This window comes from Antedon bifida, chromosome 6, assembly GCF_963402885.1.
Source record: "Antedon bifida chromosome 6, ecAntBifi1.1, whole genome shotgun sequence".
Taxonomy (NCBI): Eukaryota; Metazoa; Echinodermata; class Crinoidea; order Comatulida; family Antedonidae; genus Antedon; species Antedon bifida.
This window is the reverse complement of record NC_136231.1, coordinates 10,433,594-10,458,392: the sequence shown is the minus strand read 5'-3', so window position 1 is coordinate 10,458,392 and position 24,799 is coordinate 10,433,594. Positions and strand designations below refer to the sequence as shown.

Below are 24,799 nucleotides of genomic sequence, written 5' to 3'. Positions count from 1 at the left end.
TGAACACAAAAATCGATGTTAACATTAAATATTCTTATCCCTAAGGTGGGATTTTAACGCATTTCTAATTACTAGATGGTACGCTCGCTTCGCTCGCGTACCATCTAGGTCGTGCCCACAGATGGTTCTCGAATACATAATAATTTCAGCGTTAAAAAACTGGCAATTTCAAATGTACAATAATGCAGGACAATAATACATGTCGTTTACAGGAACGAATAAATAGACGCTGTGATTTATGTACTCAACTAAAATTAGCACCCTGGGAATTACTTCCGAAAGAGAAACTTGTCACAAAATGAGACCAATTGTTTAAGTCAAATTTAAACAAACTTAATTTGTGTTTTGTATGTAACATTATGGTTGAGGGATGGGGAAGAGGATGGGTGCAAAGAGGAACAATTTTTAAATATATTCTTTATTTTGTAACAAAATATTAATTGTTTTCATGTTTTACAAATAATATACCACTAAACACATTAAAACATTGCGATGTAATACTTTGTTGAAACTATCACCGTCGTAGTCGATTGAAATAGTACAGTACATGTAACGATACACTACGACGTATGTTTATATATAATGTTAAACAATTTGTGAAACCCACCTCAAATCATAAATTCGATTTAATCGTTAATAAATATTAAATTATCTAACTCAACTTAATTAGTAGGCCTAATGGTTTTCAATTGTTTCTAGAGCCAATTCATACTTAAGTTGGTTCCTACCCTACCCACCAAAGTTGTTGTTGATCCTTCGTACCACCGTAGGCCTATCCTCTACTGGCTTTACAACGCTACTCATGCCAGTGAGGGAAGGGTGATGATGTGGGTGGTTTAACTGCAATAATAAAGATTTATACATAATATACGTCGACTGAAAACGCTAGCTCATTATCCGTTAAAAAAAAATATATATCCAACCTCTGCAGCACAGATTGAAAAAAAAATGGATCGAATTTCTGTTATGATATACAGTACTTGCCTTTACGACGCCTGAGGGAATAGACACTTGGATGTTCCATTCATCGCAAATCAATACATTTGTATAATCGTATATTAAATGTATCAAAATAGCATTTTTTAAAGAAAATCGGCCTGTCTTCAACATTATGATGCTGTACTCGAACTGTTCAACCGGTTTTCAGCTATTAAAAACAATTATCGTAGGAGGAGATAGGAAAATGCGAAGTGTCCTCGTATTATTGTGTGCGGGTATTTTTCAAATTGACATCCATTAGACAGTGTATATACCACAATCAGAAAAGAGCCCTATTTGGGGCAAATCGTTGAACCTAAATTCGTTTTAATCGTCAATAACTAATTATCTAACTCAATTTAATTAGTAAACAGGGTTACATCAGGTGGTTAAAATCAGTACCGAAAGTACGAACCAACTTCATATACCATCGAGTAAACATTCTAGAAATAACAGCGATTTACCGATTTTTGCCCTTACGTAAATTTATATAGATACCAATCAGTTCCACAGTTTTGGACAATTTTGGGGTATGGAACACAAATATCTGTAAGTGCAGTTTTCCTTGCTCATAATTTTTGGTATCAATGTATAAAGCAATGTCTCTTTATTTTGATGTAAGTTGTAATTAGATAATTAATGATGTCACATAAGGTTATGTTTTTTTAAAGATGTATTGTCCTCCAAAAACATGAAGATTAAGTACATCAGACTTTGAATGGGTTATTTTGTAGTTTTAATCAAGTTAATCAATTGCGTAGAAAAAAAAACAAAGAAAAAATTATGTTTTCACTAAAATGACAAAATAAATGGTTAAATTCAACCAAAAATCCATTGGCTGGCAGCCAATTTGACTATTTTTTGCTTTAAATTACAGTTTTTTCAGGTAAATAATTTTTTTTCTTCGATCCAAGTTTTGGTCAAAGTGGATAACTATTATATGATATTAAAATGGCATAATCAACAAAAAAAAAAAATTTCAGGGGGACAATACATCTTTAAATAATAAACATTTCCGTATCTAAAACATGTAAATATTATATTTAAGATATGACTAATATATCTAAAATTCTCATATATATAATATATGATAGGCCTACTCTGATTCATTTAAGCATCGTTATGCACATGTTTATAGCTATGAATATGTACGTACACAAGTTAACAAAACACTGAGTTCTAGATTATTAATCAATTTTGGGTAGGGTTTGATAAAAAATAGCCATAAGTACAGTTTTTCTTGTTCAAACATTTAATTCTTTATATCAATGTATAGAGTATTTTCTACTCTAATATTTTAATATTTGATTCAACTTGAATTCAGTTCAAATGTTATGCCATTACTTTACAAATAACATATCCTGAAATCAGAAAAAATATAAACTTTTGTGACAACATCAGTATAACAAAAATGTATCCCCAAAGTTTTTTGTCTTTTATCCATTCACACAAGGGCCATAGAATATATATAATCAAGAACAAAGCAATTCAAGCGTTACCATAGACGTTGTGAAGCTCCAAACTTTGGCCAAAATTGGATTTTTTTAAAAATGTAAAAACACCTCTATTGAAAATAAATGGTACCATCCATTCTCATGACCGACCAACAATTTTTTTCTTTCAGTTTGTTTATAAGTCTTTCATCATCTTGTATTAAAAATTATATTAAATTTCAACAATCTGTGTAAGAGTTATTGAAATCAACGTTTACCTTATTTGACAGTGAAATAATAGGAAAAATTACAAGAAAATGCTGTAATTTTTAAAATGGCCGTTACTATGGCAACAAGATACAGATATCAAAAATGATTTTATCTGTGCATGTTTTAACCAACCCTCTTTCATTGTGCAAATTTTATAGAAAATCTATTTTTCTTTACTATGGCCACCTAAAGGTCAATATTATAGACAACTGCTCTTAAATCTTGTACTATGAGAGTGTCCAATAGATGAAAAATAATCAGTTAGCGTATGAGGAGTTTCGGTTATAAAATTTATCTGAAATAAATTTGAGAACATGTAATCTATGTAGTTTATAAACATCTACAATTTTAAGTTCATAAAACGAAGGAGAAGAATGTGCCCTAAAACTTGAAAATGTAATACATCTAACGATCATTTTTTATAAGATTAAAACAGGATTTAAGTAAGATTCAAATGTACTAGCCCAAATTTCAATGCCTACTCCACCACACCTACCATGTTCTCTGCATTGGTATTCAAATAAGTATGAGTTCAAATTAAAGAGATCTGGATTTTGAATGTTCCAAACTTCAGTAAGAGTAAGACCTATAATTTTAAAATTTCCCAAATTATTATTAAAGAACTTGTTCAAATTCCCCTATTCTTTTTCAGTGATCTGATGTTAAAATTTAGAACAGACAAAGAGTGTGACATAATACCAGTAAATTTTTCAGAGAACTTAGTAGGGGCGATATAATTGTCTAGGCTATTAATGGGAGCCTCAAATGTATCGTCATCAGTAATAAGGTTCATTAAAGAATGCCAAATAATTAGCCTCAAATGATGTACGGATCGAAAACATAAAATAACAAAAATAATGAGTACCATATAAAAAGGCAATAATTGATACAGTTAGTGGAAGATATTACTTAAAGGGAATAATAGTCAAATGAGAAAAGGACTAAGCCGATTCTATATCCGAGTCTTCGTGGGCTACAGATGTTAGCTTGCGCACAGCTCATACAAAGCGTAGAAAAATGGTTTTTGCAATTGATTTTTGTTTTTCATACCTTCTGTAGTAGATTTTATTCATTTTGATAAACTTTAATTGCAAAATACCGATGCACATGCACATTAAACTTTAATAATCGTGTGCTAAAAAATTGGTAATTTAATGAAAATGTGTGCAAAAATATACCTATTTTTCATCGGTTATAGCAGGGGTGGATCTAGGATTTTGATAAAGAGGGGGGCCGATATGGGGAAATAATCGTCTAGACGTCCGGAGATAGCATATGTGGCGTTTTGGTCAGTCGATTCTTGTCATATAATTATCTGAATATAGTGGGTTTTATAGACCATATTTAATATAAAAAACTGGCTTTTTTTTGCGCCAATAGCCTAAAGCCTGTTTTCCTGTCGACAAAACAATACGACGAGTTTGCGTTGAATTTTTAAATCGTTAAAGTTGAAAATAAATAACGATAACGATGATCGAGCCGGACCGCAAATATTTATACATTTTTACACGATCGTTAATGGTTTCTTGGTTCTTTTCGAGCGTTGCTGGGACACATGGACGTCAAGTTTTGCGAATCCAGAGCCGGTTATGCACAGCCGGAGCCGTGTGAAAATTGAAAAAGTTACGGGTTTTGATGCTTCAACCCAGTCTAGGACATGTTTTCGCTGATATCTTAATTTAGGCTTTATATTATAATTTAGTTTTACTTACACTTGTTATTTTGAAATATCAGACTTCAAAAGAGTACAAAAAAAGGTAAAAAACATTGTCGCGTTGTAAAGAATTGTCAGCGCGTACATATTTTTTCACAAACTATGATGACGTAATTTATGAACCATTTGATCGGTCAGTTTTAACGATCGTTGAAGAAGGTTCAACTTCAACAACAATAATTGAAGATTTAACAATTTTTAATGTTGATTTTTTCCCCCTTTTCATTGAAAAGAAAAATCGTTGATAAAATCATATGTAAATGGATGCATAATATATATATATATATATATTACAAAGGGAGTGGGGGGGGGGAACATTTTTTTTAATGTACTTTGGAAGCTGATTAGTTGTAGATATTAATTCATGTAAAATTTGTATCTACCGTATGGCCACTCAAATTTTAAAATTAGGATTTTTTTTCTCTTTCGTACTAGTTAATTTTGTCTATTGGATATCATGACATCATATGGCCAGTTGAATTCAAAAAGTCTGATTTTCATCTCTTTTGTAAAAATTCATACCGTTTAAAGTAGTGCACATCTCGCTTTTTCGCGCCCAAAATTCTTCAAATTTTCATTAATGTAATTGTTTAGATAATTGATTGATGACGTCATCATGTTAAAAATTGAATTACAAGATGGGTCTCGTAATTTCATCTACACTACACTGTATATAACATATACAGTGTACAGTATTTCACAATCTGTTTTAAACTGCACATGTATATATGTGTATTTTAAAGATATTTTCTTAATTCTATCTATTTAAATTAACAATATTTTATATAAATCAATTGCAGAAATGTTATAGTTTTATCTCAATTTTATAGGAATTCATGTTTTTTTTTGTGTGTTATTCATTTTATGTAAGTATTTCGATGTGGAGAGCCTCTCGACGGTTATTTTTATTTATAACTTTTAGGTAACCCGGCCTCATTGATTTACTTTTGTAATGTTTTTTTTATGTCTTACTTTGTACTGTACTGTATATTGGCGAAATAAATGATATGATATGATATGATACAGTATTCCATAATAATTGTCATTGTTCATATTTTAACGTATGTGCATTTGCATGGATAACCCGAACTCGTCAAGTGACGAGTTCAAATCTAGTTTTGATTAAAGATGAAAGATGCCTAATGTATCGAAGAACAGCCAAAACCATTGTATTGTAATAACAATTAGTTAGTTAGAATTCTTTATTTTGATAATTGAAACAAAACTAGAACTTTTTTTTTTTCATCATTATTTTTGCAATATATCAAGAAAATATAACATTTTTATTTGGCATTAAATTTTAGAAATTAGGTTCTTAATTTATGCTTCTGGTAATAGGTATGCGCTAATGTGTTGTATGTCAGCGTTGAAGTTAAGGTTTATGTGTTTCAATGAAAATTCCATATTCTTACTTTTTAGTTGGATGCCAGGCTATGCTTTGTACAGCACCATAAGATATACTAGATGCTGAAAGTAGCTTTGGTTTGGCTTCATTATAGTCAATCAAGTAGAATGAAATGCTGCCATCTTGCTGACCAACACATATACAGCTAAAATAAAAGGTGATTTTTTTACTTGTGTGTGTACGCATATACAGTACAGTATAGTGCATGTCCAAACACTGAACATCAACACAAAGTGGTAAAAGCACTGTAAGTTTGTTTCGCACTAGGATATATAAGTAATTAAACCAATAACACATGAATGCTCTATCACTTGTAATACAGTATCACAAGTGACAGCAATTACTTGCATTGCATCCTAGTGGAGACCACTCATTCATGCTTATAAAACACTTTCTTCTGCCTATAATACAGTTGAATCGTTTACTTGTATGCATAAATCCATCTAAAAAACTTCCTTTAATAAAATCAATGCAAAATAATACAGCTACAGTATAATTATTAAAATTGTAAACTAACTACTGTATGGTACAAGTACAACAAATATGTTTAGGACAAATTTTATTGACAGTACAGTCAATTTTCCTAAAACCAAACACTACCGCTGGCCTAAAAATCTGCTTCTTCTAAAAGGTGAAATGTTAAATTTTTGTAACATTAAGATTAACAAGGTGCAGATAGCTAATTTCAGGGAGTCCAGTTTCAGAAGTTGCCTTTACAAGACAACTGGCCTATAAAGATCTGTATTTACCATCCTGATGGAGATTCAGCAATAGCGGTCACCTTCTTCTTATTCTCATTTTGTAGCACACATGATTTTGATGTACCATAATCTGTAACTTTCATAAGGCTCACTTGGCCATTGATGTGACCAACTGCTACAAACCTTGTATTAGAGTGTTGTATCCACAACAATCTACAACAAAGATAAAATGAATCGGTTTAATATGGTACATGAGTAGATTAAACCACTAGCTAGGTTCATATATTTAGCATAATGGTGAATTATGAACACAATATATATTGTATTGTATACACTTCTTAATTTAAACCAGTGAACTAGATACGTACATGTGCAACATTTTGACTTGTTGTCAACAAATCTTGGACTGGGTTTGCCAATAGGGGGCGCTGCTCTACAACTAGCAAAGCTACTCCTAGCAACCACTAACATCCAGTCACCACCAGATGAAGATTTGTTGATAACAAATCCAAACATCTCACACATTCGTATATTACTGGTTTAACGTAAAGAAATGTATAAATATAAAACCAGATACAAACATTTTTCGAACATAATAAATATGTTTAGGACAAACAGGTCAACATTATGGTGATAAAGATTACTTTGAAATAGGTTCCATGCCATCATAGTGATACTTGTCCAATTTCGTTGCCATACCAACAGAAACTGTATAAATCATCAGGCTACCATCTTGAAATCCTACAGCAAGTAAGGTATTAGTATCATCTGTAAGAGGGAAATGGAGCTGGTCAGTTATTTTAATTGTTTGACCAAGATGTATGCATTGATCAACAATCAACCAACCAACCAATCAGGGTGGTGGGAGGTTACTCACCCACAGACTTTCCCCATGCTAGAGCATTAACATCACTTTTAGTCAGTTCAATACTAATTTCCTTTGTAGAATCCATTAAGTCATTTATTACAGATGATGTTTGTTCTTCAAGAGTTGTAGGTCGTTTTAAAAAATCATGAATGCTTAAAAAAATAAGTACAAAGTAGGTAAATTAACCTCAAAGCTACAGTACTGAAATTCATTATTTCTTTGTTTGCAGTAAATACATTATCTATAAAAAGATGTTCTATCGTCTAGTTAAGTTCCCTATCATTTTTTTATCTTATGTTTTGATAAATAAATGCCATGAATGTGACCAATCACCTATTGCAAACTATGTCAGGTGCGTCATGAAGCTCTTCTGATTTGCGCTTAAATTTATTCTTGAATTTAGTAAAGGAAGATTCACAATCTGAACAATTTGCAGATTCCTCTGATTTCAATTCATCACTGAAAAGACAACATAGTTTTAGTCATATATATTAATTTCTAGAAAACAAACGTTTTAGTAATACAAATGTAGCACACATTTTAAACTACTTAATCAAATGAACATACTACTAAAGCTCTGTCTAAACTTTATGTGACAAAAAACATGATATGCCCATATATCGACACAATGATGTCATATCAAAACAATATTTGGGCACATCACACTTTCTTTTTATCAAACTAGTTCGATAGTCTAGACAAGGCTTACTCATCCAAAATAGTGAAAAATGCTACCTTTCATTTTCATCTGAAGTATTCACCAACTTTCTCTTTTTCAATTTGTTTTTCACTGCATCCAGGAATTTCCCAGAATTGGTTCTTTTACGCTTGATTTCCTTGATTGTCTCGACCTTAGATTGAGGTGCCCCAATGGCGGCAAAATTAATTTTCAAGATTGTCTTATTTTCTTCATTTTCCAAAACCCTAGCAAAAGCAAACTGCATGCAGAACAAAAAAAGGTAAAGAATAAAAACAAAAACTTTTCTAACTCAAATAAATTAGTAAACATGATTTCACTCCTGAAGACGATCAAAGTATATTGATCGAAACATTGAGAAACTCAACATTTCTGTTCAGAACTAATATATCAGAACTTTATATCAATATTAAATTTCATTAGGTGGTAAAAATATTAGTAACACTAGTAATAGTTACAGTACACAGGATTCACTGATATTTTCCAATAATAATAATTAGATTTGAACTCTTCATTTTGACGAGTTAGTTATCAGCACGACAAACTCCATGTGCATGTCATACGTTAGAATATTGCGCACAGAAAAAAGATTATGCAATTATGACCTGAAGAAAATACAGTTTAGCATAGGTAAAATTATGGGACCCGTCTTTTATTTCAATTTTTAACACGATGACTTCATCAAAATGAAACACGAAGATAGCAATTTTGGAAGGAAATTAATTATTATTAAATTTGGACATGTAGAATATATGCACGCTCTTTTAAATGTGATGAACTATGATGCAAAATATGAAAATACAACAATGATTCAACATTTTTACATGAATTCGTATCTAGAATTCAACAGCTTCCAGAAAACGTTTTAATCATGAGTATCACTTTTAATTCTGAGGAGCTATAACATACTGAAATTTACAGTAAAGATGAAAATAAGTGACCCACATTATTCACACTTTTGAACATGATGACATCATCAAAATTAAAAAGTTTGTAACTCCTACAAAAGATGATTGATGCGCTCTATTAAATATGATAAGGAGCTATAATAGATTCAAAATAGGCATGATTTTGAAAAAATTTTGTAATTTTTTAACTAAATCGTGTGCAAATTGTCTATTCTGAATTCAACGTGCTCATATGATGTTATTTCAAGTTAAAATGGTTTAATTTCTTTTAAAAATTACTAAAAATAGCTGGAAAAATATAATTCAAGTGAAAAAAAACCTTTTTTTTATACTCCGAGCACACTATACACGTAAAAAAGTTTGCGTGCGTGGGAATTTTTTACATGCACAAAATGCCATGAAAAAATCGCACGAAAGTCACGTTGTGCAACTCAGACGTTTTTCAAAAATAGGAAGTGCATAACTTCGCGTAAATATCGATATGTTCTATTTACCAGTTTTAGGGAAACGCGACATTAGGGTGGAAAGAAAAATAATACAGAAAAAAAAAATGTTGATGATCTCATACAATCACAAGGAGTTATCCGCCAAGGTGCGGATAACTAATTAGTGAAATGATAATAGGTTTGCATTATGACTACCAGATGGTAAACACCAATATTATATTATATATATTAATATTATTATAATAATAAAAGTTATTAAATTTCAGCCACAAATAAAATTTCAAAATGACCATATAATCACCTAATACCTAAAATTATACATTCTGTAGGTTCACATGTTCCAATTTGCGTTTGAAAACATTTAGAAATAAAATTACCATTTCAGGCAAGATATCATCTGGTGTGAACATGGCTACTGGGTGTCGCATGTCTTTTGTAGCAATTCTTATCTTATTCATTGACAATAACCTTAGCTTCCTTTCATTCTCTATTTCTTTCTGTAAAGTAAAATATAATAAATTGAAAACGCAGCATTTTTGTGGTGCACTTAACATACATGTATATGTAAACAGCACTGCTGTCTTCATATCTGGTCTCCTATATATAGAAAAGGGCAGTTGAAAGTTGGGATCGGGGTAATTTATTAAGTAAATTAGGTCAGTTTCTGGTATACATTTTATTTTATAAAAATATGATTAGAAAGTAATTTTATAGGCCTATTAGGACATTTCTTAGAACAAATATAAAGGGTTAGGGTTAGGCTTGTGAATGCATAAAGTGTGTCATCCTAAAACAAATTGACATATTCAGGTTAATGTATTGTAAACTAAAGCCACAGATGGATACTAATTGCTAAGTAAAACACCTACTTCTCTTTGCTCTTCTTTTTCAAGTTGTCTGTGATCAGAGAAAGCATGAGAACATCTTTGGCAGTTTATTGTAGATAAATGGGGAAGTACAATCTCTTTCCTGCATATACAAAAAGTGTTTATATATTAATGCTACTAAATTTTATGCGTAATTTTACTCCTCCGAAGCCGCTGAATGGTACATGCTCACATTTGGCACACTGATGTTTATTGAGGGGCAGCACACGATAGGATATATCACTTTCCTGAATTTTAATGATAAACACTAAAAAAAGGCAAAAAATAACAGTAATTTGATATGTTTCGTGAGTTGTTACTATGCAACCTCCACTGTTGTGTACCGCCATGGCCTGGTCTACAAATACCATGCTGCCAAATTAAAACAGTGTTTAGTCTCGGCAGCCAGTCAACCGTATCGAATGATAGCGTCGTTGAAGTTTTAATTAATTACACCTATCCTTTGAACAGAATGATTTTCGTAAATCATGGTTTGGCTCACTGAGTAAAACGCTGTGGTGTAGTAAGAACGTAAAGTAGAGGCTAGAGATATATGTGGAAATAAAGGCTGTAATACAGCATAAATGAGCCAATAAATTTGTTGGTAGCGTTTCATTCTTAAGTACATGTACTTTTCATTCATTTATTCATTCAAAGAACATTTATTAACGTCCAAAAGACAAAGGTAACAAAAAAAAACAATGGCAAGAGATAATAAAGAAAATTATAAAAAAAACAAATACAAATAAAGTTAATAAATTAATTTAACAATAGTGAAATAAAAAAAAAGAATAAAATACCAGTAGATAACAGTTTGAAAAAATGATGTAAAAAAATGAACAGAAAAAAAGTACAGTTGCAGGGCATAGAGCGAATATGAAGACAAAATGAATAATAAAATCTAGCAAGTCATGGAACATGAAACAACGACCTTATCAAACAGATCGATTTAGTAGTAATTTATTTTCTTATAGAATGAATAGCGGGTGGCAGCACAAGAAATTGAGGGGGTAAATTGTTAAACATGAGTGGTCCAGAATATCTGTTGAAAATAGTTGGTGTTGTGGTTGGGAATATTATATGTTATTGCTGGTTCTGGTGTCATATTTATAAACGGTATTATTGGGAGGTCGTTAAGATGGCAAGGGAGAAGTGAGTGAGTAGCCGAAAAAACAAAAACACCATGCTGGGATAGGTTAATGTCCGAGAGTTTGAGAAGATTAAGTTTGGAGAATAAATGGGAGGAATGTAACAGTGGATGAGTGCCAGATATAGTCCTGATAGCTTTTTTTTGTAGTATAGAAAGTTTATTGATGTTTATTGATGTTTGTTGGGTAAGTGTTGGCCCAGACAATATTACCATAGCTCAAATTAAAGGATGAATGAGAGTTCAATAAAGGGTTCTGAGAATATTAGTTGGGAGGAAGGAAGATAGCCTAGAAATGATCCCAAGGTTCTTTGACACCATGATCTCAGTCTCCTGGATATGGGGTTTCCATGAGAGACAGTTGACGATGGTACGCCAAGAAATTTCATAGACCTTACAGAGGGGATTTCATTATTATCAATAATATCTATTATCAACAATACCTCTAGTCAACTGTGGGGTTCCAAATAGGATGTAGCTACATTTTTTATGATTGAGGGAGAGTTTGTTGGCAGCAAAATACTGGGACAAGGGGATAAAGTTGGTATTAAAGATGTCAAAAAGAGTTTGAATATTTTTGTTGGCATGAAAAACTGTAGTGTCATCAGCGTATAAAAAAAATTTAGCAGGTGTGAGGTACGGTGGATATCATTAATGTAAAGGGTGAACAGGAGAGGGCCAAGTAAGTAGCCCTGGGGGACGCCACAGGTGATAGGGCAAAAATTGGAAATAGAGTTAAAATATTTAGTGCATTAGGAGCGGAATAGTGAGATAGCTTTTGAAAACGTTTAAAGCGGGTCCTTGGATTCCATAAAAGACAACTTAAAAAGTAGAATATTATGATCAATGTTGTCTAAAGCCATGGAAAGGTCAATAAAAAGTCTGATTCCAAATTGACGATTTTCGAAAGCATGAATAATTTTGTTAGTGAGATCGATCAAAGCCATGGAGGTGTTTTGTCCTTTTCTAAAGCCATATTGCCTCTTGAAGAGAATTTTTATTGATAAATGAAAATTTGTTATCATAGATTAACTCTTTCCAAGGCTTTCGAAAAGATTGACAGGATGGAAATAGGAAGATAGTTAGAAAGGTTGGATTTGGGGCCAGATTTGTAAATGGGGGCCAGCTTCAACCTATTTGGAAAAACACCTTTGCAGAGGACAAGATTAAAAATGTGACACAAGGGAAGGGAGATAAGGTTGATAACATGTTTAATGGCTTTAGTATGGAAATCATCAGTACCAGGAGCTTTATTGTTATCGAAGGAGGACATAATTTTTATGACCTCATCTTCTAGGACGGGGGTTAAGAAAATTGATTTCGGATTTGGTTGTGGAAGAAAGTCTTTAAAAGAAACATTGCTGGGAGGGATTTTGTTAGCAAGGGAGGGTCTGATTTCTACAAAAAAATCATTAAATGCTTTAGAAATAATGATGGGGTCTTTAGTTGGTACTCCGTTACAGTTGACTGGAGTATTGCTTTTGTGTTGGTTTTGGTTTTTTTGGTTTAATAAAGAGTTAATTGATTTCAAAGTTGCCTTAATATCATTTTTTGCTTGGTGAAAATATCATGGAAGTAGATTCTTTTGGCATTTTTGAAAGTGGATTTAAGTTTATTACAATATTGTTTATATTTGATTTCATTGGCAGGAGAAGGGCGGTGAAGAAATTTAGCATAGACTTTATGTTTATGCTTTATTGACTTGAGCAGGCCATTTGACATCCAAAATTTAATTTTTAAATATTGGCGGTATCCTGTCGTCATGAGTCTTGTCGGCCAATAGTCTGTCGGTCAAATGTCTGTCGGCTAAATGGTTTTTGGCGAAATGTCCAGTTGGCGAAATGTCTTGTCGGCGAAATGTCTTGTCGGCGAAATGTCTGGTCGGCGATATGTCTGGTCGGTGAATAATCTGTCGGTCAGTAGTCTGTCGACAAAATGGCGTTCGGCAAAACGTCCCGTCACCAATATTATCTAATAATGAGGCTGTGGATTTTGTTATTCGGGATGGTCTATCGATAAGTGGGAGATAGTTTGATTGCTAAACAGGGTGTTAATGAATTGACGGGCAGTATTGTCGGATTCATGTTTAAGAATGTCAATGTTAAAGAATTTCCAAGAATAGACCTACAAACATTTTATTTTCTTTAGTTAAACTGGAAAGGACAATATCAAGTTCAATTGAGTACCCAGGATAATGTTTTTGTGATGAGGACGTTTAATTTCAATAAAGATGGATTCGCAGCTTAAGGGTGTGGGTGCGCAGGTCACTTCTAATGGAGAATTGCAGAGTATCATGAATATACATGGCGACTCCTCCACCGTCTGGATTCTGTGATTAGAGACAAATGTATAATTTGTATTATTGTACTTTGAGCCAAGTTTCACTTACTCCAATAATATCGAATGGCAGATTAATGGATGAAAGGAGTTCATCAATGTGCTTGAGGATGCTTCTAGAGTTGAAATGAATAGTGGAGAAGCAATCAGTAAGTGAGTCAACAGGAAATTCACAGGGACTGTGGTTGCTGTTGGTGAAGAAATTAGAGTCGGGATCAATATTACATGTAGAATTGCCATATTAACGTCACGGTTGTCGGAATAGTTGGGAAAGGGGAGAAGTTTAAGTTTGATAATCATCTTGTAAAAATGAATATAAAAAGAAAAAAAATCTGTTCAGAGAAAATACTAGTATGTATAATTTTTTTAAATATATATATATATATATACTGTGAAATTATTTTAAAAATTAAAAAAAATATATGAAAATGAATATTGGTAAAAAAATAATAATAACACGACTGTCAAACTAAGAAGAGTTTAACAAAACTCCAGCAAGGAACTAAAATGAAATTACAAAAAAAAAATGGCAATCAAGCACTTAAACACTGATAATAGTGTTATGACATATTTCATATGGCAATGTAATCTGATCATTTTGGGATTTTTCTACTGTAATACAATGAATTTTCAACTTAAGATAATAACTAGACATGAAACTCGTCACTTTGACGAGTTAGTTATCCGCACCACGACAAACGCCACGTGCACGTCATACGTTGGAATATTGCACACAGATAAAGATTATGGCATTATGACAAGAACTGAAGAATATGACATGCTGTTAGTGCTGAATTTTGTGTCATATAGTATATACATGCAAACAGTATAAGCTGTATACATATTACATACAGTGTAGAATAGGTGAAATTACGGGACCCGCCATTTATTCCAATTTTTAACATGGCGACGGTATCAAAATGAAACACTTAGATAGCAATTTCAGAAGGAAATTATCTCAGGAACAACATATTAACGTGTAGAAGAAATTTGAATACGTAAAATATAGATGCGCACCCTTTTAAATGTGATGAACTATTACGCAAAATATGAAAATACGACTTTTTTTATTCAACTGGCCATATGATGACGTCACAACATCCGATTGGCAAAATGTTTACATGAATTCGTATCTACAATCCAATAGCTTCCAGAAAACGTTTTAATCGTGATTATCACATTTTATTCTTACGAGCTATTACAGATTAAAATTTACTGTAAAGATGAAATTAATGACCCACGTAATTAAAATTTTTAGGCATGATGACGTCATAAAAATTAAAATATTTTTATCTCATGCTAAAGAAAGTTGATTGACCTACACAATATATAAATGTAGGAGAAAAAGGAATACAGATAAGCGCGATGCGCTCCATTGAATGTGATGAGCAATAACGAAAAAGACAAAAATCCTATATTTTACATTCGTGTGGCCATACGATGACGTCACAATGTTTTTTTAGCCTTATTGATGCATGATCCGATATCTACAACTCATCAACTTCTAGATTTTGTAATAAAAATAAACGGTTAACGGTTTACTTTAGAAACTATGACTGTTTAAAAAAAGACATAATTTTGACGATTTTTTAAGCTTTTTCATAAAAAACGCGCACGAATTGTCTAATTCAACGTGTTCGTATGGCGTTATTTAAACTGGAAAAGGTCTAAATTGTTTTCAAAATCACTGGGAAAGGCTTGAAAAATATAATTCAAGAGAAAAAAATATGTTTTTAACGCTATGTGCGCACCGCGCGCATAAAAAATTGCGCGCCCGTGGGAATTTTTGACATGCTCAAAATGACAAGAAACGCGTAAAAAGTTGATTAGAAATTAATTTTGCGCATTTTGAAATTTTAAATGCGCGTGCGCGCGTAACTTCTTGTCAAACATGCCATTTTTAATCCGTAGAAAGTTTGCCCCTGATATGACTTAAATTTTGTCAAAGTGTCAATACTAAATGACTTTTGGTTTTTAATCTATGATCAATCATTGAAATTCATAAAATTGCGCATAAGTCACGTTGCGCAACTATGACGTCATTCAAAAATAGGAGGTGCACAACTTCACGTAAATGCCCATATGTTGTCAAAGTTATGAAATGTTATGTTTACACATTTTAGAGGAACACGACTCACAAAAAGGAAGGAAGGAAAGAAGAACTAGACATGAAACTCGTCACTTTGACGAGTTAGTTATCCGCACGACAAACGCCACGTGCACGTCATACGTTAGAATTTTGCACACAGAAAAAGATTATGGCATTATGACCTGATCTGAAGAATATGATATGTTGTTAGTGCTGAATTCTGTCAATTTTGTGTCATATTATAGTATATACAGTATAAACAGTATAATCTGTATACATATTACATACAGTGTAGAATAGGTGAAATTACGGGACCCGCCATTTATTCCATTTTTTAACATGGCGACGGTATCAAAATGAAACACTAAAATAATAATTTCGGAAGGATATTATCTCAGCAACAACATATTACCGTGTAGAAGAAATTTGAATACGTAAAATATAGATGCGCGCCCTTTTAAATGTGATGAACTATTACGCAAAATATGAAAATACGACTTTTTTTATTCAACTGGCCATATGATGACGTCACAACATCCAATTGGCAAAATGTTTACATGAATTCGTATCTACAATCCAATAGCTTCCAGAAAACGTTTTAATCATGATTACCGCTTTTTATTCTGATGAGCTATAACAGATTGAAAGTTACTGTAAAGATGAAAATAAGTGACCCACGTTATTTACATTTTTAGACATGATGACGTCAAAAAAATTAAAATATTTTTAACCCATGCGAAAGGTAGTTGATTGACCTAGACAATATCAAAATCTGGGTTAAAATGAAAAACGGATAAGTGGAGATGCGCTCTATTAAATGTGATACTCTATGACGAAAGATACAAAAATCCTATATTTTATATTCGCATGGCCATACGATGACGTCACAATGTCCTGTTAGCAATATTGATGCATGATACGATATCTACAACTCATCATCTTCCAGAATACGTAATAAAAATAACTTTTACCGTTTAGTTTAGAAACTACGACTGTTTTAAAAAAGGTATAATTTTGACAAATTTTAAGGAATTTGTGAACTTTTTCATCAAAAACGTACGTAAATTATCCAATTCGACGTGCTCGTATGACGTTAATTTTAAGTCGAAATTGTTTAAAAGTTGGTAAAATTACTAGAAAAGGCTGGAAAAACATAAATCACGTGAAAAAAATTGTTGTCAATGCTACGTGCGCACCGCGCGCGTAAAAAAATATGCGCGCGCGTGGGAATTTTTGACATGCTCAAAATGACATAAAACGCGTAGAAAGTTGATTAGAAATTGATTTTTCGCATTTTAAAATTTTAAACGCGCGTCCGCGCGTAACTTTGTGTGAAAGATGCCATTTTTTTCCCACAGTCAGTTAGCGCAAGATATAACTTAAACTTTTTCTAAGTTTCAAATTAAAATGTTATATGGTTTTCGATCTATGTTAAATACGCGAAATTCATAAAAACGCGCGTAAGTTACGTTGCGCAACTCTGACGTCATTCGCAATAGCGGGTGCACAACTTCACGTGAATGCCCACATGTTGACAAAGTTATAAAATGTTATGTTTACAGGTTTTTGAGTTACGCGTGACACAAAAATGACAGAAAGAAAGAAGAATACAGAAAAAAAAAAAAAAAAAAGATGATGAAACAGGACAGTTACAAGGAGTTATCCGCTACTAAGCGGATAACTAACTAGACATGAAACTCGTCACTTTGACGAGTTAGTTATCCGCACCACGACAAACGCCACGTGCACGTCATACGTTGGAATATTGCACACAGATAAAGATTATGGCATTATGACAAGAACTGAAGAATATGACATGCTGTTAGTGCTGAATTTTGTGTCATATAGTATATACATGCAAACAGTATAAGCTGTATACATATTACATACAGTGTAGAATAGGTGAAATTACGGGACCCGCCATTTATTCCAATTTTTAACATGGCGACGGTATCAAAATGAAACACTTAGATAGCAATTTCAGAAGGAAATTATCTCAGGAACAACATATTAACGTGTAGAAGAAATTTGAATACGTAAAATATAGATGCGCACCCTTTTAAATGTGATGAACTATTACGCAAAATATGAAAATACGACTTTTTTTATTCAACTGGCCATATGATGACGTCACAACATCCGATTGGCAAAATGTTTACATGAATTCGTATCTACAATCCAATAGCTTCCAGAAAACGTTTTAATCGTGATTATCACATTTTATTCTTACGAGCTATTACAGATTAAAATTTACTGTAAAGATGAAATTAATGACCCACGTAATTAAAATTTTTAGGCATGATGACGTCATAAAAATTAAAATATTTTTATCTCATGCTAAAGAAAGTTGATTGACCTACACAATATATAAATGTAGGAGAAAAAGGAATACAGATAAGCGCGATGCGCTCCATTGAATGTGATGAGCAATAACGAAAGAGACAAAAATCCTATATTTTACATTCGTGTGGCCATACGATGACGTCACAATGTTTTTTTAGCCTTATTGATACATGATCCGATATCTACAACTCATCAACTTCTAGATTTTGTAATAAAAATAAACGGTTAACGGTTTACTTTAGAAACTATGACTGTTTAAAAAAAGACATAATTTTGACGATTTTTTAAGCTTTTTCATAAAAAACGCGCACGAATTGTCTAATTCAACGTGTTCGTATGGCGTTATTTAAACTGGAAAAGGTCTAAATTGTTTTCAAAATCACTGGGAAAGGCTTGAAAAATATAATTCAAGAGAAAAAAATATGTTTTTAACGCTATGTGCGCACCGCGCGCATAAAAAATTGCGCGCCCGTGGGAATTTTTGACATGCTCAAAATGACAAGAAACGCGTAAAAAGTTGATTAGAAATTAATTTTGCGCATTTTGAAATTTTAAATGCGCGTGCGCGCGTAACTTCTTGTCAAACATGCCATTTTTAATCCGTAGAAAGTTTGCCCCTGATATGACTTAAATTTTGTCAAAGTGTCAATACTAAATGACTTTTGGTTTTTAATCTATGATCAATCATTGAAATTCATAAAATTGCGCATAAGTCACGTTGCGCAACTATGACGTCATTCAAAAATAGGAGGTGCACAACTTCACGTAAATGCCCATATGTTGTCAAAGTTATGAAATGTTATGTTTACACATTTTAGAGGAACACGACTCACAAAAAGGAAGGAAGGAAAGAAGAATAATACAGAAAAACTAGATTTGAACTCGTCACTTTGACGAGTTCGGGTTATCCGCGCAAACGCAACATGCACATACTTAACCATATGAACCTCGACAATTATTATGCCATCCTATGACATGAAATAAATATGTTTACAGTGCTAAATTGTACCTATTATGTAGCATACATCATATTACAGTATTTTACAGAATAAACTGTATATGTTATATACAGTGTAGCATAGACAAAATTATGAGACCCATCTTTTAAATCCAATTATTAACACGATGACGTCATCAAATTGACATATAAAGATAACAATTTTAGAAGATAATTATCTAAATAATTACATTAAATCAAATTTGAAGAATTTTGGGCACGTAAAAGTGAGATGCGCTCTATTTAATGTGATGAGCAATAACGAAAAAGTAAAAAATCCTATATTTTACATTCGTGTGGCCATACGATGACGTCATAACATCCGAGGGGTAAAGATTCTGCATGAATTCATATCTACAACATATCTGCTTACATATTAAATTAAAAAAATTGGGGGTCGTGGATGATCCTGAGGAGCTATAATAGATTAAAAATAGGCATAATTTTGACAATATTTTGTCACTTTTGCAACTAAAACGCGCGTAAATGGTCTAAATCAACGTGTTCGTATGACGTCATTTTAATTTGAAATGATGTCAATCTTTTTAAAAATGACTAAGAAAGGCTGTAAAATCATAATTCAAGAGTAAAACACATGATTTTTATGCTCTGTGCGCACCTTACGCATAATTTTTTTCGCGCGCGTGGGAATTTTTGACATGCTCAAAATGTCATGATCAGCGTAGAAAGTTGATTAGAAATTAATTTTGCGCATTTTGAAATTTTAAATGCGCGTGCGCGCGTAACTTCTTGTGAAACATGCCATTTTTAATCCATAGAAAGTTTGCCCTTAATGTGACTTAAATTTTCACCAAGTGTCAATACAAAATGACTTTTGGTTTATAATCTATGATCAATAATTAAAATTCATAAAATCGCACGTAACTTACGCTGCGCGACTCTAACGTCATATAACGAAATTTCTTGCACATCTACAGCTACAGGTCAATCTTATGACAAAGTTATGCAATCTTATGTTGACCATAATTAGAGATACGCTGCGAACAAAATTCCGGGAAAGAAAGAAGAATAACAAAGAAGATGATGAAGATGAAAAAAAAGATATTTACAATCACAAGGGTTATCCGCAACTAAGTTGCGGATAACCAAAAATATTGATCTCATACAATTACAAGGAGTTATCCGCTTGGTATACCAAGCGGATAACTAATAATACAGAAAACTAGATTTGAACTCGTCACTTTGACGAGTTCGGGTTATCCGCGCAAACGCAACATGCACATACTTAATTATATGAACCTCGACAATTATTATGCCATCCTATGACATGAAATAAATATGTTTATAGTGCTGAATTGTACCTATTATGTAGCATACACCATTACAGTATTTTACAGAATAAACTGTATATTTTGCCAATCAGATGCTGTGACGTCATCATATGGCCAGTTGAATTAAAAAAGTCATATTTTCATCTCTTGCGTAAAAGTTCATTGCGTTTAAATGAGAGTGCATCTCACTTTTTCACAAAGTATGTGCATGTTGTGTCTACAATCCAATAGCTTCCAGAAAACGTTTTAATCATGATTATCACTTTTTATTCTGACGAGCTATAACAGATTGAACTTTACTGTAAAGATGAAAATAAGTGACCACCGTTATTTACGTTTTTAGACATGATGACGTTATAAAAATTAAAATATTTTTAATTCATGCGAAAGATAGTTGATTGACATAGACAATTTTAAAATTTCGGGAGAAATGGAATACGTATAAGCGAGATGCGCTTTGTTGAATGTGATGAGCAATAACGAAAGAGTAAAAAATCCTATATTTTACATTCGTGTGGCCATACGATGACGTCATAACATCCGAGTGGTAAAGGTTCTGCATGAATTCATATCTACAACATATCTGCTTACATATTAAATTAAAAAAATTGGGGGTCGTGGATGATCCTGAGGAGCTATAATAGATTAAAAATAGGCTTAATTATGACAATATGTTGTCACTTTTGCAACTAAAGCGCGCGCAAATGGTCTAAATCAACGTGTTCGTATGACGTTATTTTAATTTGAAATGATGTAAATCTTTTTTAAAATGACTAAGAAAGGCTGTAAAATCATAATTCAAGAAAAAAACACATGATTTTCATGCTCCGTGCGCACCTTACGCGTAAATTTTTTCGCGCGCGTGGGAATTTTTTACATGCTCAAAACGTCATGATCAGCGTAGAAAGTTGATTAGAAATTAATTTTGCGCATTTTTAAATTTTAAATGCGCGTGCGCGCGTAACTTCTTGTGAAACATGTCATTTTTAATCCATAGAAAGTTTGCCCTTGATATGACTTAAATTTTTACCAAGTGTCAATACAAAATGACTTTCGGTTTATAATCTATGACCTATCATTGAAATTCATAAAATTGCGCGTAACTTACGCTGCGCGACTCTAACGTCATTAAAAATATGGAGGTGCACAACTTCAGGTAAATGTCCATATAATGACAAAGTTATACAAAGTTATGTCTACAAAAATTTGAGATATAGCTGCAACAAAAATCCGGGAAAGAAAGAAGAATAAAGATGAAGAAAAAGAAACGTGACAATAACAAGGGTTATCCGCAACTAAGTTGTGGATAACCAAAAAATATTGATCTCATACAATTACAAGGAGTTATCCGCTTGGTATACCAAGCGGATAACTAATAAAGAAGGTAAACAATTAAAGAAATTATTATTTTTTAGAATATAAAACAAAAAATAAAAAAACAAAACATAGTATGGCCTTGTGCATACCCGCATACCCGCACACACACACACACACAAACGATAACAAATTCACACCAATACAGAAATATTGTAGCATACATAAATCAATACAGAGAAAATGAGCAAATATGGTTATAACATAATAAAAATAATACAGAAATAAAAAACAAATCAAGCCGATATCGATGGAGAAAATGGGAAAGGAAAATACATAAGGTGAAAAAATCATATATATATCTTTTTTATCGTACTAATATTTGCCAATTACTTATTATGATAACGGCAAATAAAGCATTTCAGTATATGTATTGAAAGTGCTTGTTCTATTAGGTATATTTATATAGATTTATATTCATATTTATTTTTAATATTTATATTTATTAAGAATTTAAGAGAAAACATGATTTGAAAATGATTTAAAAAACCAATTTATAAAAAGTTGAGCAAAAAGACTTCAAAAACTTGGGAAAATCAACTCGTGATTGAAAAAGGGATCGCCATGTTTAAATACTCCCCACTTAAAATTAATGTATATATATTTATACAAGAATTGAGTCCATGGTTTAGGTAATTGCAAAATCCTTAATGATGTATGTCATCCCTTGAAAAAAAATGGAATAAGTTGACTTACATTAAGCCATAATATGTGTGACAAATTCTGGCTGGGTCATCAACTGTGAAACCTCTGCAATAACAGTTAAGAACACCACTCTGAAATGGAAAGATATATTGTTGACATTAGAATCTTAACTTATTATATCAGTCAGGGGCGGGGGTGGCTACAGGCCTAGTCACATTTGGGCATTTAAAGTCTCTACTAATAGCTTCTTTCTGTGTCATTTATTGCAAAAATCTTGTAGGTGCTTGTATTATTTTTGGGTCAAATGGACACACCTGGATGAAGAGAGGCAAACGAAAGTAAAGTGTCTTGCCTAAGGATACAAGCAATGAAAGGAGTGTTGGATTCAAATCAAAATAATGTCAAATCAGTAGTCCAACACTAATACTTGATTTGTAATGCAATAAGGTGTCATGATTCACCATCGACAAATAAAAACATAGTTCCTTCCTCATCGGGGAAGCCTGTACTGTAAGCATGCAGAGGTTGGCACACCTTAGTGGATATGCGGTTTATTGATCTACTTTTCTATTTCAAAACAAGAAAAAAAAAATCACCATATCCTGTCTCTCATCTGGATCAACATTAACTGCTTCAAACCAGTCTTTCATATCATACCCATTAACCTTTCCAAGTTTGTTTGTTTCTAATGATTTCTGACATCTAACAGACTTCTTTGCTTGTAGTATTGATAGGATTAAAACATCGGTCTCCATTTTTGGTCGATGGTTTTCAATGTTGTGAGCACAGAACGTACATTGTTTTGACAATGGGCTATCCTGAGAAATGCTAGAAATAAAAATTTCATTTTATTATGTGTCAATACAATTATTTATTTTTTAAATAATTTTTCCGTAGGGTGTGGCCATTTATCACATTTAGAGCCAGTGTATCACATATTTGAGAGTATTTTAGGAGCATTTTTAGCATTTGTCCGTGCTCCACAATACTGTATGATATTTCCAAACAACTAAATGCAGAGAAAAAAAAATTATATTTATATATATATTCAGGTATATTTATTCATAAAAAGACATAAAAAATACAACGGCAGCCAAAAGGCTGAAAAGTAGTATTTTTAAAAAATTGATAAAAATATATAAATATGTATAAAAGGTAAAACTTGTTTAAAAAAATTAACACATTAAAATTTGTCCACCGGTAAGTTAAATAGTGCCAGTCTATTCAATATTCATTGAAACATCATCATTAATGAGTCGGACTAAGAAAGGGACTGGTGAAGATCTAAATCTCTCAGTACGACCAAACGGGATTTCTAGTCGAGGCTTACACGCAGACCTCAGGGTTCTGCTAATGTCACGAACAGGGGGAAGAATGCTTCTAAATGTATCAGACTTTATTATTCTTTTACCAAATTTCAGTAAGAGTTGGACTCTTCTGTTAACTAGCAATAGAAGGTCTGACAATTTAAGAGCAGACTCGTAGGATACATAGTTCATGCCATAAATGATTCGTAGAGCTCTTTTTTGAACTCTTTCTATTGACTTAGTTTGGTCTTTCGTAATTGAACTGTGCCACACAGGGCATGCATATTCAACTAAAGGACGTATATAGCAAGTATATACTTGTAGTAGATCTTTAGAAGGCGCCTTGGCTTTCTTAAGTATAATCAAAGTGTACAAACGTCGACATGCTTTAGCAACGATATCATGAATATGCATATCCCATTTAAGGTTATCCTGCAAGGTGACACCAAGCAGTTTGATGTGATTTACACATTTAAGATCATGGTCATTTAGATTGAAACTGGGAGGAGGACAGTCGGACTTTAGGAAGGAAATATGCATCACATTGCACTTGGATGGCTTGGGAAGAACTCTATTTATCAAACACCAATCATCAAGTTGATGTTGATCACTAAGAGTGAGGTCGTCCACATATTTCCACCGTCTGTCAGTTACCTCAGCAACATCATTGACTAACACCAAAAAGAGAAGGGAGGCCCAACTTCGTGCCCTGGGGCACCCCGCAAGTAATATTAGAATTAGAAGAGGTGGCTCCCTTAACTTTGGTATTGCATGTGCGATATAAGAGGAAACTACAAACGGTAGGAAGAATGGACAGCCTCACTCCTATGGATATTAATTTATTTATGACAACATTATGATCCACACGATCGAAAGCCTTGGTAAAGTCTACAGCACATAAGTTTAAATATTTACTACCCCCCTCCAGGTCAGACACAACAGAATTTATCAGGTCTACGAGGTACTTCAACAGTCGCTTGCG

The 24,799-nt window shown here is 32.6% G+C and overlaps 1 protein-coding gene across 4 annotated transcripts in view; it reads right to left on the bottom strand.

Moving 5' to 3' along the window:
• The window catches only part of LOC144845546 (zinc finger protein basonuclin-1-like), a 71,039-nt gene that overhangs the window by 20,794 nt on the left and 25,446 nt on the right, over positions 1-24,799 (bottom strand). For all 4 annotated transcript variants that reach the window (XM_078702952.1, XM_078702954.1, XM_078702953.1 and 1 more), the window contains 10 exons: positions 23,107-23,338; positions 22,562-22,641; positions 10,290-10,389; positions 9,798-9,917; positions 8,105-8,307; positions 7,703-7,828; positions 7,379-7,521; positions 7,146-7,269; positions 6,550-6,714; positions 5,808-5,945 (listed from right to left, as the gene is read on the bottom strand). In XM_078702952.1, coding sequence (XP_078559078.1) covers positions 5,808-5,945; positions 6,550-6,714; positions 7,146-7,269; positions 7,379-7,521; positions 7,703-7,828; positions 8,105-8,307; positions 9,798-9,917; positions 10,290-10,389; positions 22,562-22,641; positions 23,107-23,338 — 1,431 coding nt within the window. The remainder of the gene's footprint in view (positions 1-5,807; positions 5,946-6,549; positions 6,715-7,145; positions 7,270-7,378; positions 7,522-7,702; positions 7,829-8,104; positions 8,308-9,797; positions 9,918-10,289; positions 10,390-22,561; positions 22,642-23,106; positions 23,339-24,799) is intronic.